Source organism: Argentina silus (assembly GCF_951799395.1).
Source record: "Argentina silus genome assembly, chromosome: 6".
NCBI lineage: Eukaryota > Metazoa > Chordata > Actinopteri > Argentiniformes > Argentinidae > Argentina > Argentina silus.
The window spans coordinates 19,088,401-19,105,904 of NC_139660.1; the positions used below are offsets into that span (position 1 = coordinate 19,088,401).

At 46.3% G+C, this 17,504-nt stretch overlaps 2 protein-coding genes across 5 annotated transcripts in view; one reads left to right on the plus strand and one right to left on the minus strand.

The window, feature by feature from the left end:
* The window catches only part of sgip1a (SH3GL interacting endocytic adaptor 1a), a 54,359-nt gene extending 42,280 nt beyond the window's left edge, over positions 1–12,079 (plus strand). For 2 of the 4 annotated variants that reach the window (XM_083670942.1, XM_083670945.1), the window contains 11 exons: positions 83–216; positions 531–690; positions 1,916–1,975; positions 4,435–4,494; positions 6,246–6,357; positions 6,712–6,867; positions 7,369–7,504; positions 7,690–7,892; positions 8,356–8,420; positions 9,113–9,277; positions 9,674–12,079. In XM_083670942.1, coding sequence (XP_083527068.1) covers positions 83–216; positions 531–690; positions 1,916–1,975; positions 4,435–4,494; positions 6,246–6,357; positions 6,712–6,867; positions 7,369–7,504; positions 7,690–7,892; positions 8,356–8,420; positions 9,113–9,277; positions 9,674–9,696 — 1,274 coding nt within the window. In that variant the 3' untranslated portion in view covers positions 9,697–12,079. The remainder of the gene's footprint in view (positions 1–82; positions 217–530; positions 691–1,915; positions 1,976–4,434; positions 4,495–6,245; positions 6,358–6,711; positions 6,868–7,368; positions 7,505–7,689; positions 7,893–8,355; positions 8,421–9,112; positions 9,278–9,673) is intronic. The other 2 variants (XM_083670943.1, XM_083670944.1) reach the window with 2 other exon arrangements.
* A 2,143-nt stretch (positions 12,080–14,222) lies between these two features.
* insl5a (insulin-like 5a) lies at positions 14,223–15,806 on the minus strand (the record flags this gene model as incomplete). Its single annotated transcript, XM_083670950.1, has 2 exons — positions 14,223–14,368; positions 15,632–15,806. The coding sequence occupies 2 exons, from the start codon at positions 15,804–15,806 to the stop codon at positions 14,223–14,225; spliced, it is 321 nt and encodes a 106-aa protein (XP_083527076.1).
* Between the last annotated feature and the right edge of the window lie 1,698 nt (positions 15,807–17,504).

Consider the following 17,504-nt stretch of genomic DNA (forward strand, 5'->3'; position numbering starts at 1 on the left):
TTGTTGAAACATGGATTGAATCAGGATGGACAGTAGAATGACTTCCTGTCATGTGACTAATCCACTTCCACTCCTCGAACAGGCTCCTCCTCCCCAGCTCGACCAGCCACTCCATCAGCTGCTGCCAGCAACCCCAGCCCCACCCCACCCCCTCCCCCGCCACGCCCATCCTCTCGACCCAAACTGCCTCCTGGGAAACCCAGCGTGGGCGACGTGGTATGTGCCACTATCAACCTTGGTTGTTGTTGTTGAGGGGGGGGGGGTACGATTGCTATCATTGCTAGTTTTAGTTTTAACCCCCACAAAAATGTATGTTGAACTGAGAGGATGGCTTTAACATAGAAACACTGACCCACAGAGGGTGGATCTTGGTCTTAGATAATAATATAAAGGGTATACATAGAAGGTAGATAATAATATATAATATCTCTCTCACACACACTCTCTCTCCCTCTTTCTCTCTCTCACTTCTTCTCTCTCTCTTTCTCTCTCTCTCTCTCTGTCTCTCTCTCTCCCCTCCGTCCCTCCAGAGTCGTCCCTTCAGCCCCCCAGGTCCAGTCCACTCGTCCAGCCCCCCTCCCGTCGCCCCCCTGGCCCGGGCAGAGAGCACCTCCTCCATCTCCTCCACCAACTCCCTGAGCGCCGCCACCACGCCCACCGTCGGTAAAGACCTCTCCGTGTCTGTGTCAGGTGTGTGTGCGCGCCATCTCCCATCACTACCTGCGGTAGCTGTGCTATTGTCTGTGTGCTCAGTGTCTCTGCGCCTGAGACCTGGGTTTCAAATAGTATTTGAAATCATTTCAAATACATACCTGTGCTTGATTGATTTGCCCGGTGCAGTGGAACCAATGGAATAGTCCCCAAAGTGTCAACCCCCCCCCCCCCCCCCCCCGGCTGGTTGACTCTCTGGCAGACTCAAGCAAACGCTAAAGTATTTGAAATGATTTCAAATACCATTTCGACCGCAGGTCTGCTCTGTGCTCATGTAGCAATCACCTCAGTGTCTGCCACTCTCAACTCAGATCATGTACTGATGATGATGCACTTCTTAAACAAAGATGCTCTTGTTTTAAAGTGCGTTGTTGAGAGTGGAGCAAACATTGCTAGACTTGAACGTGCCTATAAGTGCTTATACAGTAGATGGTAAAATGTATGGAGCCACTGCTGTTATTAATGGAGTAGTAGATACTGTATTCTGTATATACATACTGATACATATACATACTAGGGGAGGCTGGTGGAGGCAGAACATGGAGGACGGGCTCATTGTAATGCATGGAATGGAATGAGGAATGGTATCAAACCCCTAATTCCCTATTCCATTCCATGCATTACAATGAGCCTGTCCTCCAATGTCTACCTCCACCAGCCTCCCCTGATTCATCCTGATGCTGATAGAAACATAATGTAGAGCTGTGGCCTACTTTCAGTTTACTGGTTGTTGTTAAGACTCTACAGCGAGCCATAAAGAACCAGATGGTGTTAAATCCACAGAAAGACATTTGAAATCAGTACTTAAGGGTAAATGAAGCATGGTGCGGTTTGCTATCATTGCTAAATACAGAATGCATTATTTATTAATTGTTGGTTAGTTAGATGGATAGATAGATAGATAGATAGATAGATAGATTGGTAGATTTTTGTTTTTGAAGGTGTACAGCATCATATGCATAGATGTTTCTAGTCAGTAATTTGTTTATTATATTATTATTCTGTATTATTTTATTTTTGTATGTATTCTTTTAATTCACAATATTTCAGTTTGAAGTTTCTACGAACGTGTGAAACTGTGTTTTAGTTCCCATTGTTATTTCTTGATTTATGTTTTCCTTTATTTGATTTCCATTGTTTTCTTTTGTTTTGCTCTTGTCTTTGTCCTTGTGTCCGTTTGGGCTATCGTTTGTTGTGATGTCAGAAGATGATGCTTTTGTAGACAAACTGCCCACGTTTGAGAGGCACTTTGATGCGCTGGCAGGTACAGTATAGTCCTGACCCCATCTGAGTGGTGGGGGTGGGGGTGGGGGTGGGGGTGGTGTGTTCCGGTGTCCTTGCAAGCTTTGTTGCTTGTCTGATCCCTATTACCCAGGATGCATTTGACATTGAAGGGTCATAGGTCATCCATGAGAGTTGTTGTTGTGCTTTGTGTACTGATGTCAGTCATCACAGGGTGCTAGGTGGTGTACTGATTTACTGTAGAGGGCAGGGGAGGCTGGTGGAGGTAGAAATTGGAGGACAGGGTCATTGTAATGCATGGAATGAAATGAGGGTATCCAACACATGGTTGAGAATGGAATAAGGAATGGTAATGCATGGAATGATGAACACGTGTTTGATACCATTCCTCATTCCATTCCATGCATTACAATGAGCCTGTCCTCCGATTTCTACCTCCACCAGCCTCCCCAGGTATAGGGAGATGCCACAGATTTCATTTTCTCCATTTCAAAAGGAGTGCTACAGTATATACCATGGAGCTTTATTCCTTTTTAATTTATTTTGGCCATTATTTCCTTCACACATTTTGCTCTTTCTCTCTCACTCTCTCTCTCTCCTCTCTCTCTCTCCTCTCTCTCTCACTCTCTCTCTCTCACTCTCTCTTTCTTTCTCTCTATTTCTCTCTCTCTCATCAATTGCATTCAAATGCTGCAATAGTTAGCAAATGAAAATCCACACAGACAAAACCTGTATGGAATGAGGAGCATCCCAGGGCTAACTTTTTTTCAGGAAGCTAAAACCCCATGCATCCCTGCCTCATCCTCCCACACGTCCTCCTTTCTGTTCTGTGTCTTTTATGACTGTACATCTGTGGTTGTCCTGCCAACATCCCCATGGCAACGTCCTTTTTGACTGATGACACGGTCATTGTTTGTGAGTGTGTATGGACGGAGTGCAGTGTCTTCCAAGTTTGAGCATGCCGTGTGTGTGTGTGTGTGTGTGTGGGGGGGGGGGGGGTCTGTGTGGGTAAGTAAGCAGTGTGTGTAGGTCTGTGTGTGTGTGTGTGTGTAAGTAAGTAATAAGTGTGTCTGAAGAGCTGCTATCTGTGAGAACTCCAGATCCAGACACACACAGACAGTCTATCTCTCTCTCTCTCTCTCTCTCTCACACACACACACACACACACACACACACACACACACACACACACACACACAGTCTTGTCAGATGAGGGTGTCCTGCTCTGCACAGAGCCTCGCCTGGTTGGAAGTCTGGCAGGAGAATAGGACCTGGTGGCACTCCAGCTGTTTGGTATTCATGATATCATCCTCTCCTCTCCCTCTCTGAGAGGAGTTCAACGCAGCCCCCCCACACAGTGAACTCTCCAGTGACCTGACCCCCCACCCCACCCCACCCCGACCCCAACCCCCGCCCCCCCCACCCCCACCCCCCACCCTCAAAACACCCTCACTCAACCCCTGGCCCTCATCCTGTCAACAACACCCCCCTCCACTAGACTAGCACACACACCTGCCTCCCTATTCTCCACATCCACCCCACACACTCTTTCTTCTTACCCCTCACCCCCCCTCCCCCCCCCCCCCCCCACTCTTTCTCTCACTCCATCCCCTGGCTTCAGCCAAGCTTCAGTCAGTCAGCACACCTTGTCCACAACCCCTCCTCCACTCCTGATTCCACTCCTCATCTCTGCCCCCTGCTGGCATCACCAGCTACAGCAGGCAGCCCCATCTGTTTCGTAAGACAAAAAGCCTACTGATGGATATATGATTGCCACTGACGTTGTGCCAGCATTTTTGCCAGACAGACATGAATACAATAAGATATAATGAAGAAGACCACTCAGAGCGTCCCTTATGGATGTGTATGACTAGTATGGTCTGTTTAGATGTGTATTGGACATGCGGGTATGAACAATCTGCTGGTATCCCCGACACAGCCCCCCTCCAGGCTTGGCTTCTTCTCTTCAAGTCCCCACAAACCCACCATCACCACCACCACCACCATCACCACCACCACCACCAGCATAAAGAGAGACACCTCACCTCACTGCACCTATTCTGGCCGCCACCCGCCGAAACCCACTCCCCCCTCACACGCACACACACACGCACACACACACACACGCACACGCACACACACACACACACACACGCGCAAATCACACACACACACACACATGCGCACACACACATGCAAAACACACACGCACACACACACACACACACACACACACACACACACACGTCCTATTCTATCCTGGCAGAGTAATATCTTGCCTGTGCCCTCTGTGCCTGACCGCCCCCCTCCCCCCTCCCCTCCCCGACCTCACTGTGATGTTTAATAGACCTGCCATGTGACTCACGCTACTGTCCTTCTCTCCCCCCCCCCTCACCCTCCTCACCCACTCTCCCTCCTCCCCTCCTCCTCCTCTCCTCCCGCTCTCCCCTACCCTCCTCCCATTCCCCCCCCCCTACACAGAGAGTGACCAGCCTTCCCTGGTCTGGTTTGACAGAGGGAAGTTTTATTTAACCTTTGAAGGTAAGTTGTGTCTGCACAAAGGGGCTGACAGTAGAGCACACTCACCTGAGGCTCATCTGTGCAAGCTTTCCCTCCCCTCCCTCTCCCTCTCCTTCTCCTCCCCCCCCCACCCTCCCCCATCACCCAAGCTAACTCCTGAACCCCCCCCCCATATGCAGCCAGCGCTCCGGCCCCCATGTCTTCCTCCCACTCCTTTTCCTCGCGTCATTCGTTCTCATTTCACGACGGTGGCCGCCCGCCGCTTCCTTAAAGATCATCGTTATTCACGTACTCTACTAATATATATTTTTTTTCCGTTTTTCTTTTTGTGTGTGTATGTGTGTGTGTGTGTGTGTGTGTGTGTGTGTGTGTGTATGTATGTATGTGTGTGTGTGTGTGTGTGTGTCCTCTTTTTTTTGGAGCCACTCTCTCTGGTCTCTTGAGCTTTGATTTTGATCTTTGGCTCTCTGATCTTGTCAGAGTGATTCAGCATTCACAGCATGTCTGGAAACCGCATGCTTCTCTCTCTCTCTCTCTCTCTCTCTCTCTCTCTCTCTCTCTCTCTCTCTCTCTCTCTCTCTCTATCTAGCTCTTTCTTTCTGTCTCTGTTTTTGTCTTCTCTGTGCTTTTCAGTGTACCTTAATCACAACCTTCCTCATGTAACCTTATCAGTCTTCAGATAGAGTGAAATTGGATGTTAGTGTTCATCAGGGGAGGCTGGTGTAGGTAAAAATCAGAGGACGGGTTCACTGTAATGAATGGATGAGGAATGGTATCAAACACGTGTTTGATACCATTCCTCATTCCATTCCATTCATTTACAATGAGCCCGACCTCCGATTTCTGCCTTCACCAGCCTCCCCTGATGTACAAGCACATATATACAACAGTGTTGAGGGACTTTATCTGGTATCCAAATAGTGATTTATCTTCAATTGGGAGTCTTCAACTGTTTACAATTCAATGTTCTAAGCAAGGGAATGGAGATCATGCCAAATGAATTGGTGTTAATGGGAGTAGGGTGTAACCAACTCTATAGCACTGGAGGTAGAAATCGGAGGACAGGCTCACTGTAATGCATGGAATGGAGTGAGGAATGGTGTCCGTCACGTGTCCATGTGTGATGAATACCATTCCTTATTCCATTCCATGCATTACAACGAGTTCTACCTCCACGAGCCTCCCCTGCTCTATAGATGTAACTGTCTACACATGCAGGTACACATGCACCTCCACCCACTGCTAGTGTTCCACCTGTCAGCCTCACCATCACAACTCTATTGGTTCTCATTTAGATGGCTGTCATTTAAATCACACTGGTTTTCCACCCACTCTTTGGTTGTCCATCTTCATCCATACACTGCTGGTAGAGAGAGTAGGAGATGGATCACAGGCCGGTGAAGACTTCAGGACAGAGATAGAGGTGTAGTGTCAGTGACTAGGACAGGAACACGAGATGAGTGTAGTCGATTTCAGGGGAGGCTGGTGGAGGTAGAAATCGGAGGACGGGCCCTCCGATTTCTACCACCGCCAGCCTCCCAGGGTAGATTCGATGGTTTGTGAGGACTTATGGGACATGGGTTGTGTGTGATGCTCCAAGCCTTCCTCTCCCTCTCTCTCTCTCATTCTGTCTCTCTCTCTCTTCGCTACTGTCTCTCTGCCTGAGTCCCCCCCCCCCCCCCCCCCAACACCCCGCCCCCCCCCCTCCCTGCCCCCCCTTTACCCAACTCTGTGTATTCATATTAAAGTCTCTGTGTGGTGTATTTCTCCAGGCTGCTCCAGGGGGCCCAGCCCTCTCACCATGGGGGCCCAGGACACCCTCCCTGTGGCGGCAGCCTTCACAGAGACGGTCAACGCCTTCTTCAAAGGAGCCGACCCCAACAAGTACGTCCACACACACGCTGACCCCCCCCCCTCACTGTGTCAGGAGATGAGATCGGCTTGGAGTGGATTCTCTCTCTCTCTCTCATGTGCGCACTCTCTCTCTGTCTCTCACTCTCACTCTCTCTCTCTCCCCCCCTCTCCCCCCCTTCTATCTCTCTCTGTCTCTCTCTCTCTCTCCCTCTCTCTCTCTCTCTCTCATGTGCGCGCTCTCTCTCTCTCTCTCTCTCTCACTCTCTCTCTCCCTCTCTCTCTCTCCCCCCCTTCTATCTCTCTCTGTATCTCTCTCTCTCTCCCTCTCTCTCTCTTGTGCTCTCTAACCTCCTCCTCCTCCTCCTCCTCCCCTGTCCTATAAAGGTGTGTTGTGAAGATCACAGGCGAGATGGTGCTGTCGTTTCCAGCGGGGATCACCCGGCACTTTGCCAATAACCCCGCCCCCGCCGTGCTAACCTTCAGCATAACCAACTACAGCCGTCTGGAGCATGTGCTGCCTAACCCCCAGCTCTTGTGCTGGTAAAGACCCTCACACCATAACACCCAGTCATACATGACACCAAGGGAGGCCGGTGGAGGTAGACATCGGAAGGACGGGCTCTTGGTCATGCATGGAACGGAATGAGGAATGGCATCAAAACACATATCAAATACATGTGTTTGAAACCACTCCTCATTCCGTTCCATGCAATACAATGAGCCCCGTCCTCCAATGTCTACCTCCACCAGCCTCTCCACCTGGAGCATCCACACCATGACAGGCCATGCCCGTTGTCTTATGACGGGTAGCGTGACTCTGATCGGTCATCCAGGCGACGCAGGTCACGCTAGAATGGCCGACGGCACATGTCGTAAGACAACGAGGACATACTTGTACACCTAACGCCATACAAACACAATATCATACATCAAATTCCCACTAAATACACGACGTATGTATGGAACACCCAGAGCATCCTCTGGCGGTGGTCTTCTTCCCTCATGGTCCTTGACGTTCTGCTGTGTTGTCTGTTGCGGCAGTGACACAACCACGCAACCCAAAGCCGACTGTAAAGACTTCTGGGTGAACATGCCAAACCTGATGACCCATCTGAAGAAGGTGGCCGAGCAGAAGCCCCAGGCCACCTACTACAACGTGGACATGCTCAAATATCAGGTGACGTCATCTCCCTGCGACTCTGCCACCTATTTTTATACACGCACGTCATACGATGAGCTGATGATGTCATCTCACTGCGACGCCCCGGGCATCAAAAGAAGTTGTAACCGTGGTGTGTGTGTGTGAAGCAGTTGTCCCTAGCCAGTAAATGGAACTGTTTTGTTTGACTGGTTGGCGTTCAGGTATCAGCACAGGGTCTCCAGTCGACACCCCTGAACCTGGCGGTGAGCTGGCGGTGTGATCCAACCAGCACCGACCTCAGAATAGACTACAAATACAACGGAGACGCCATGACCACGCCCATGGCCCTCAACAACGTCCAGTTCCTGATCCCTGTGGATGGAGGGGTCACCAAGCTGCAGGCTGTGCTTCCCCCCGCCGCATGGTAGGAACACAAGTCCTTGAGCCAGAGTCATCGATATTGTAAGGAACCCTGGATTAGCCTATTAGCATTTGCACCAAGGGAGTTTAGTCTCTAGGGGCTGTAGCTACTGTTGTGTGGCCGGTTGGCAAGTGGAGGGTCGTGATTTTCCATTCCTGCTAAGTGCAAGCTACTTTACCCCGCCATGCTGCAATATACAGTATATGTACCAGTGGAGGCTGGTGGAGGTAGGAATCGGAGGACGGGCTCATTGTAATGCATGGTCCGGAATGGTGCATGCGTGTTTGATACCATTCCTCATTCTGTTCCATGCATTACAGATTTTGACCTCCACCAGCCTCCCCTGGTATGTACAGCATACTCAGATAACTTGTACACCATGTAAACAAGTGTAAGGATTTGTTATTGACAGATAAGGATTTGTTATTGACAGAGCTGAGATTCACTTTGGCGTGTGTTCTGACAGGAATGCGGAGCAGCAGAGAATCCTGTGGAAGATTCCAGATATATCCCAGAAATCTGAAAATGGAGGTAAATGTTGCTTCTACTCGAGCCTCTGGAGGAATCAGCAGTATCACATTGCCCGTTGCACATCACTAATGTAAAGCTAAGAGAATCAGGGATGTTGTGCAACACTGGACTCTAATACAACCGTAGAGATGGAACAAAATCGTATCTCTCAGAATACAACCATCTTAGCTTGTTGAGTCTGACTGTTAACTGGATTTGGGAGAGTGTATTTTCGGGCATTGAACCCATGCTTGCTAGTGGTGGGGGAAAATATTGATACAGTTGAGTATTGCGATATTATTTTCTGTGATTCTGTATTGAAACTTTGACTCGGAGTTTGACTTTTTTTTTTCTGAGGTAAACTTTATTATTTATTTTACAGGTTGTGTTTTTTCTTTTTTTTTTAAAGAAAAACATGTTCTACACATGATTCAACTGTTTCCCATCATCAAATGAAAACAACTTGAATCGCATTATATCGTAGCTTCAAAAAGCAATTAGATCAAGTAGATCGAGTATCGCAATATGCATTGAATCACAGCCTATGTACAGTATCTTAATAATATGATGTTGTGAGATCCCATGCAATTCCCAGCCCTAACAATTGCCCAATAGGATTGACAACACAATGCAATAGTGTGTGTGTGTGTGTGTATGGGTGTAGACGTGTGTAGCCTACTGTATGTTGAGTCTCTCTCTGTCTCTGTGTCCAGGTGTAGGCTCTTTGTTGGCGCGGTTCCTGTTGACGGAGGGCCCCAGTAAGCCGTCTCCGCTGGCCGTGCAGTTCACCAGTGAGGGCAGCACTCTCTCAGGCTGTGACATAGAGCTGGCAGGACCAGGGTACCGCTTCTCCCTCATCAAGAAGAGGTTTGCCGCAGGTCAGTCACTGCCCAACGTGTATTGTGTATGGGATAGGGGAGGCTGGTGGAGGTAGAAATAGGAGGACAGGCTCATTGTAATGCATGGAACGGAATGAGGAATGGTATCAAACACACAGGTCCTCCAATTTGTACCTCCACCAGCCTCCCCTGGTATGGGACACTCAACAATGAGATGTCAACTTCATAGGTGTCTGGTTATCTTTTGCGACTGTACTTTTATCGAATGTATGATTAGCTCAAACATGATATTCATTGATGTCGTTAAGCTGCAGGAATAGCCTACAATATGATCATACTGTACTGTATGTCTTAGATGTTCTATTACTTGGATGTAACAATTCCATTCACACATAAAGCATTCACACGTAACCAGAGCATGTTTGTCATTTTCAGGAAAATACTTGGCAGACAACTAACTCATCCACACTACTGAACAATACTACTGAACAAATACACTGAAGATCATCTCAATGGACAGAGTATGACAGCTCGAGCAGAGGACAGATCAACACCACCACCACAGACCCCTACAGACAGACATGACAGACAGACAGACAGACAGACAGACCCCATGGACCCCTTTCTAAACCAGTGAGACAGGCCACGCAGCCTACCCAGCAGTATTGTATAACTTGCATATAGCGTCGTGGAACGTTTTAGGGTGTAATTATTGTATTTGTAAAATGTATTCATTTCAGAACATCTGTATTGCTGCAGTTAGACAACAAGGTTTCCCCCCTCCAGTCCAATGTACGCCTCTGTCTCTCTCCCTCCTCTAACCTGTTGGTGGTGTTCTACTCTGTTACTGTCACTGCAGCTGCCTGACTTCTACTCAACCACGACTCAACCTCAATACAACCACAATGCAACCACAATATAACCACCACAGAACAGTTGTATTAGACGCATCAGCGAGTTAAGACATGAGACAAAGAGAGGATCAGGAAGCATGGAAATATAGTTATGGCTGTGTCGTTGAGTCAACCGTACTGGAAATGTTAACTGGGACGCCCTGACTCTGGCATCAGCCCAAGTTGAGCTTTAAAACGGTTAAGGTAAGAGGTTAGGTTAGCGTTAGGGTTAGGTAAGGGTCATGGTGGAGTCTATACTATACTATACTTTTCCTTTTTCTTGTCCTTTGAAAGCACTGAATACCTGATCAAACATATACTTCCTTCATTTTTCCTCCCAAAAAATATGAGGTCTAAAATAGTCAGGCAGTTGCAATGATTACTCAATTCCTGGTTGCAATATTCAAAAAAAAAAAAAAAGTTTTCCCTTAAGAAAAAAAACCTGTACAAAGTGTCATTTTAAATTGATAATATATATCTTAAAGGGCGTTTGGTGTTTTCCTTGTATTGTCAAATAGCCTTTCTGTTGTCCACGAGACGGCAGTGGTAGACTTCAGAGTACATTACAGCATTCTATTTTTATTTATTGATGATAATGATCTGTTGTAAAAAGTATGTGATTCTGTATATGAATAGAATTTGAATGGTATCACAATTTAGAATCCTTAAAGGTATAAATATTTGAATTCTTTTTTTTTGTTATCTGTGTAGTTGGGTAACCTATGTACAGTATATAATGTATAAGGTATAATTTTTTGAATTTATTTCAGATATAATTTTTTAACTCAAGTGCAACAGAAGATTTGAGCTACTATATATGGGTGCGGGGGTTTAAACAGAAGAAGAAGATGAATATCTCCCTGAATGCGTCATGCTTTATGAAAGCAGTGTTATGTACTGTAGAGCTCCAGTAATACCTATAACCTGGATCGTCAGTCAGCTTTGAACATTCTACAACCTATTTCCATTCACTTCAATGTGTTCCTACCTGACCCCTGACCCCGCCCCACCCCCAGTGCATCATTATTCTGCATTAACAGCATGACCACTCCCCTGATAGAAAACCAACCAGCGCTTGAATCCATGGCTTTATTTTGCATATGGTAATGGTCTCTGTGAGATGACTTGATGGAGGTTTTGGAGGTGAGGTTAGACGACCAAAATGCTTTTTGTATTGTATGTGTGTTCTCCAGACAGTCCTCTAAGAGAGAAATAAGCTGAATATTTTTAAAATGGAAGAAAAAAAGAAAAGAAAAAAAAAGAACGGAAAAACAACCCCTCTTGTTTCATGTGAAGAACACTGTGCTGATGTTTAACTTCCTGAATGCTCTGATATTCGACATAGAGAACAAAGTGTGTGTGACATTGAGCTGATTGTCTCTATGTGGGCATCGTGAGTATGCCAGCCTAATATATGTGCTACATGTCACCATCCATAGCCCTTTGAGAACTGTCATAGACGTGTGTTAGAGAGCACTGCGCTGTGATTACACTCACTCGCATAACTCTGACCATAAAGTTGGTCACCTGTATCTAAGACATGAATGAATTCCTATGGATGGTGGAATGCGGCCCTTTATAGCAGTTTAGTGAGTAACACTTTCCTTGAATCTTTTGTCACTCCACCCAACGAGTGAACTAGCTCATGAGAGAACCTGCTCCTGTTTCTGATGGAGGATTCAGGTGACGTGTTACACTATGGGTAACGTTATACATGTATGTCTGCATATAGTACTGAAGTGATGTGCCCCACTGAGGGTCCTAGGCCCAGGCTAACCGAGAGGAGAACAGGGAGTGTGTCTGTGTGTGTGCTAAGCCAGGCTGCTTTTGGGTTCTGTAGCGTTTGTTCTTAACCATATGTGCAAGCTGCGTTTGTACAGACAATGTTGAGATGAACTGAGAAACTTCGTTTGCTTCTTTCCAAAACCAATAAAAATGATGAGCTGGACTTGTGTGTATGGAGCGATCTTTTTATTGAATTATATATCTACTGTATAAGCTATCCTTGTGTTGAATGTCGGTCACATTTAACAGACGTTATAGGGCAGATTTTACTAATGTGTTTACAGCAGATGCAATGTTTGCATTTTTATGTTTTAGTGTTTTTTATTTTTTTATTTTAGTGTTTTATCCCGTATTGAAAAAACGGATGCAAACCTTACTTCTAAGAGGTAAACGCTTAGTAAACCTGGACCTACTGCATGTCTGCCTGTTGTTTCATATCTAACTTTACATCTGAAGGGCAGAAACACTGTTCATATACATTCAAATCATGATTTGAGCATTACAAGACTTATTGTACGCTTCATATTCTGTAGACAGAAATGATATAGAAAATTTTGCCACTAGAATAACACTATGCATTGGTTGGCTACTCACCAAATATATACAGAATCCCACTCTATTTCACACAGTAACTGAAACAAGTTCTCACCTCTGATATGCTTTATTCAATATTCCAACACCCGTTTTGGGTTGTGATGCACAACACAATAATGGGTTTGTGTTGTACTATTTACTTTGTGTCGAAGCCTTACTTGGTAATATGAACATCGGAAATAGATTCTATTCACTCCAGACATGCACCCCTGAGCTGTTGTCTATGAACGTGTGCTGCAGTGGGAGTGATGAGACAGAAATGTAATTTGTTATTGGATCAGCCTTATAGTTTTATTCAAAAGGTCTGAATTTCATGTATTGTACATATTTATGTTTGTTTAATTTATATATATATATATATATATATATATATATATATATATATATATATAAAGATAGATATTTGTTATTTAATCTATTTGTGTTATCCAATGCACAGGATACTGAATATGCAATTGTTTAATGTAATGTACCGTACTAATGAGAAAAAAACGTTCCAATCTGATGTTTTAAACGTATGCAGGATGACCACTATGTGATAATTGTTCAAGATGTTCAATCAATGTGAGTTTTCTTGGAAATAAAATAGGAGTATAAATGATCACTTGTTTTGCCCTCTGTTACATTAATGTCCGTACAATGTAGTACCCTGGGGGGTGAGACGAAAGGGACCCTCCTGACAAACATCTTGCTGACAACCAGACTAAAAACTGACCTTAACCCTAACCCTAACCAACCCCTTCACCCTAACCCTAACCAACCCCTTCACCCCAACCCCAAACCTAACCCTTACCCAAACCACATTTTAGTCAGAAATTCAACATGGGTTTGCTGGTACAGCATGCCCACTTAGTTTCTCCCCTCTGGAAGTTAACTGGAATTTTGAACCACTCATTACCTTAGAAACTGTGGGCTATGCTAAAAAATACCTTTCCCATTCTCTGAAGTAGTCCTTTATCTCCAGAACATTGTCTTTCATATGATATCATTGGCCCATCTTACTTTGAATAAAAGTCTTACCAAGGTCTTACCTCATATTTCATCTCAACACTTGACAGAAAGCGCTTTGAAAGGGAAGGTATTGCGGCATGGTCCTTTTTGTCTGCACACTCTTTGTATTCTGGTGCTCGCAGACAAATGCTGTGATCAGAGCATTGCTGGGATCCACAGCAGACTGCAACATCACTCTGTTGTGACATCACTCGGAGGTGGTGCCGCTCGGCTCCCAGTAACAGCATTAATACAGTACAACGATTCATTCCACACCCATGTCAAGCATATGCAAGAACATTTATTAAGACAAGGCTAGCAAAAAATACAATACAATCATGACAAGTATTTTCAAAAAGTAGATTTGGTTCTTAACTCTCTCATGGACACGAGGCAGGTTCCTCTTCCTGTGCACACACACCCTGACTGACTCAGAGGACGTCATCCACACACACATCAACACAGTAAGTCAAAGTCTCCTAAACCTCCACGTTCTAGGCCTATCATAAACAACTACAACTAAAAGCAATCTAAAAGCTGTGGGTGATTATCGCATCATAGGTCTACTTTGATTGTTCTGTGCAAGTATTGTGATTTGATATAATATAATACCTTACATTCATTTTTTTCTAGGTTTTGGTAAGGTTTAGAGAGGAAGAGAGTGAGTCTGTTTTTGAAGGGATGAAAGAGAGACCACCCTGGCTGTCCGTCCCCCCCGGGCCTCAACAGAGGAAGGCCAGTTCGCTCTTCCTGCAGCCCACCTTGCAGCACACGGTGGTCAGCATGTTGTTGAGGTCCCGCCGGGTCAACTCTGACCCCAGACTGGTACTGAGACCCTCCAAGCTGTCCTGCTCCCCAGTGGCCAAATCTGCACATGTGACACAAGAGGGTACCTCCGTCATCGCCCCGTTCAATATCATACATAGACATGATATCACACGGCAATAGAACATGTTATTACACTGTTCATATACAAACCATCACTCCTGTTAGATTCTACTCTTACTGTACAAAATGGACTGGATCAGGAGAAAAGCAGTCAGTGTAAAAATACATTTTCTTCCTCACTGTGTATCTAGGTCAGTGTTTTTCATATCTGACAGCTCACTGACTGTAAATGATATCTTATCTGTACGACGACCAATCATATGTAATTGCTATGCATGTTCCTACCAAATAAGGAAATCCCAAATGGCCGACTCAGTGCTATCTATCTTCTGTCTTCACCTCTAACTGATGCTAATGGGCATGACTGATACGCTAACTGGGTTAGCCTGTGTATGTTGCCCAACGAGAGCAGGCTGCTGCCCCCATGATAGCAGCACATAATCAGATGAGACATGGGTTCTTCCTTTGGCTATAATTGTCCAGAGCCCCATGACCTGGTCAGCCTCGCAGCTGCTTGCCTGACCGCCTGTTTCCCTGCCTGCCGCCCGCCTGCCGCCCGCCCGCCTGCCTGCCCGCCTGCTTGTCTGCCCGCCTGCCTGCCTGCTTCCCTGCCGACCAGACCACCTGCCTGCCTGCCCGCCTGCTTGTCTGCCCACCCGCTTGCTTCCCTGCCAGCCAGCCCGTCTGACTGCCTGCCTGCTTGCCTATCTGCCTGACTGCCTGCCTGTCTGCCTGCCTGACTGCCTGCCCGCTCGCTACCTGCCTATCTACCTGACTGCCTTCCTGTCTGCTTGCCTGCCTATATCTGACTGCCTGTCTGCCTGCCTGCCTACCTGCCCGCTCGCTGCCTGCCTATCTACCTGACTGCCTGCCTGTCTGCCTGCCTATCTACCTGACTGCCTGCCTGTCTGCCTGCCTGCCTGCCTGCTTGCCTGCCTGCACACCCACTGGAGATAGGGTGTCTGGAAAGATGCTGCCGTACAGCAGCACCATACAGACAGACTGACTCAGATGCATTGGATGGAGCATCAAGGCAAGGTTTGTTGTTTGTTGTAAAAGCTGATCAAGTGAAATAATTCTAGAAGTAAGGTCAGAAGTGTGAATGAAGTTGAACTACGGAGGGACAGGTACAAATGTGATGTCTGACACGTCAGACCAGCTGTAAAAGCTGAAGCAGGCTGACAGAAAAAGGGTATAAAAGGAGGGTAAGGATGAGGAGAGAAAGAACTAGAAGTGGACTCACCCTCCATGTCAGGTTCGGAGAGCAGCCTCCTCCAGCGGGAGCCTCCGCAGGTGTAGACCACGGCCCTCAGGAACTCTCTCCCACACAGCTTCACCGCCTTCACCTCCGCCCTCACCTGGGTCACCCCCACCACGGCACACAGCAGCAGGGGCAGCAGCACTGGCAACACACGCATGCTGGCTCTCTCTGGTTATCGGGGCTGGATCTGAGTTTGTTTTTGCTGACACCGGTTGTTGCTGGCAAAGACCACCTCGACAGCTCTGTTCTTGACCACTATCTCTCTTCTCTGTCTGCTTCTTGTCTTCCTTCTTGCTCTCTCTCTCTCCCTCTTTCTCTCTCTCTCTCTCTCTCTCTCTCTTGTGCGGGGCAGTAACAGTGGATTGATGGTCTGGTCGAAGTCGTGCATCTTCCCCCTAATATATACCATCCTCCTTTCAGCTCATCAGTGGAGGAGTCTACCTCTCCCTCCCCCTATACTACCCCCTGGCCAATCCCCATCAGTCCACACACACACACACACACACACATACACACACACACACACACACACACACACACACACACACACACTCCTCGCCCCCAGCCCTCTGGTCTTTTCCAATGAAATCATTTCAAGTTTCCGGTCATCTCCACCATCGCCATTTGTGATCTAAGAGAGTGATTCCCTTCAGGTAATCAGTCCTTTACAGCCCAATCTACCTTCCAATTACCTGTTCTGGCTGCGGGAGCTCCCTCAACCTCTCCACTTTGACGGCTTGATTACAACGACCTTCACGTTAATGCATTGCTAATTAAGTCATGTGCTGTGGTACCCCTGTCTCGGCCAAACAGATATTTCATGACTTTATAGTGATTTTGTCACTTTGTGACAATTTGGGCTCCCATCACAGCAGTTTGTCCCAGCTTGAAGGAAATGTGTGTAATGTGTGTAAACGTTGACCCATGGCCATCCCACCGCCCTGGCCATTAGGGCTTTGTTATTGGTACACCGTAACGTGATATTCTGTTGTGTGACACTTCAGTGCAACCATTACATGAGGATGTCATTTAAGTGTTATTTATGTGAAATGAGGTCACATTATGAGAGGCTGAGATGTTCCCCCCACGCGGGTCGTTCTCTCTTCAGATGGCAGGAAAACACACTCATTACATTATTTTGATCAATGGAAAATATGCAACATTTGGAAGTATGCAAAATAAATTAATAAAAATGGATTATTCATTATTCATCCATTATTTCACTTTTCCCAAAGAATCCAAAAGAATTCCTGATTTTCAGCTTTATTAGCGAGTGGTGATGTTAGCTGTGCTAAAAAAAAAGAAGTCTCCTATGGATAATAATAAATTAATAAATAGTTCATTATTTCACTTTTCCCATCATCCAAAGAATTCCTCATTTTCAGCGAGTGGTGATGTCAGCTGTGCTAAAAAAATAATAAAAAAAAGCTAAAATAGCTATATTTACAAGTCTCCTATGGAGCTCCCAATACAAACTTGCTATGTTTGTCCCCAGACAGCTTTGTTTGTTGTCATGGTATTCTTTGATTATGATGCAATCACTTTACCAGCATACTGATTAGCTAGTTCATGTTAATAAGGGACAAAGAGTCCCCTCACCTCATGGAAAGCTTTCAAAACGCCCAATCAGCCATTAGCTCAAATAGCAGCACTCAGCGATTAAGCAGCGCTCATCTCCCAGAGCAACCCTCAATTACGAGATCAAACTATTAGGTGCACCAACCTACAGCACGCCCTCCAGACACGGTTCTGAAGTACTAGTTTCCCCACTTCATGGGTCCAAAGAGGCTTGGTGGTCATTCAGATACATAGAAAACAAGATAGGCATGATGGAATATGATCTGTTGACTTCTGT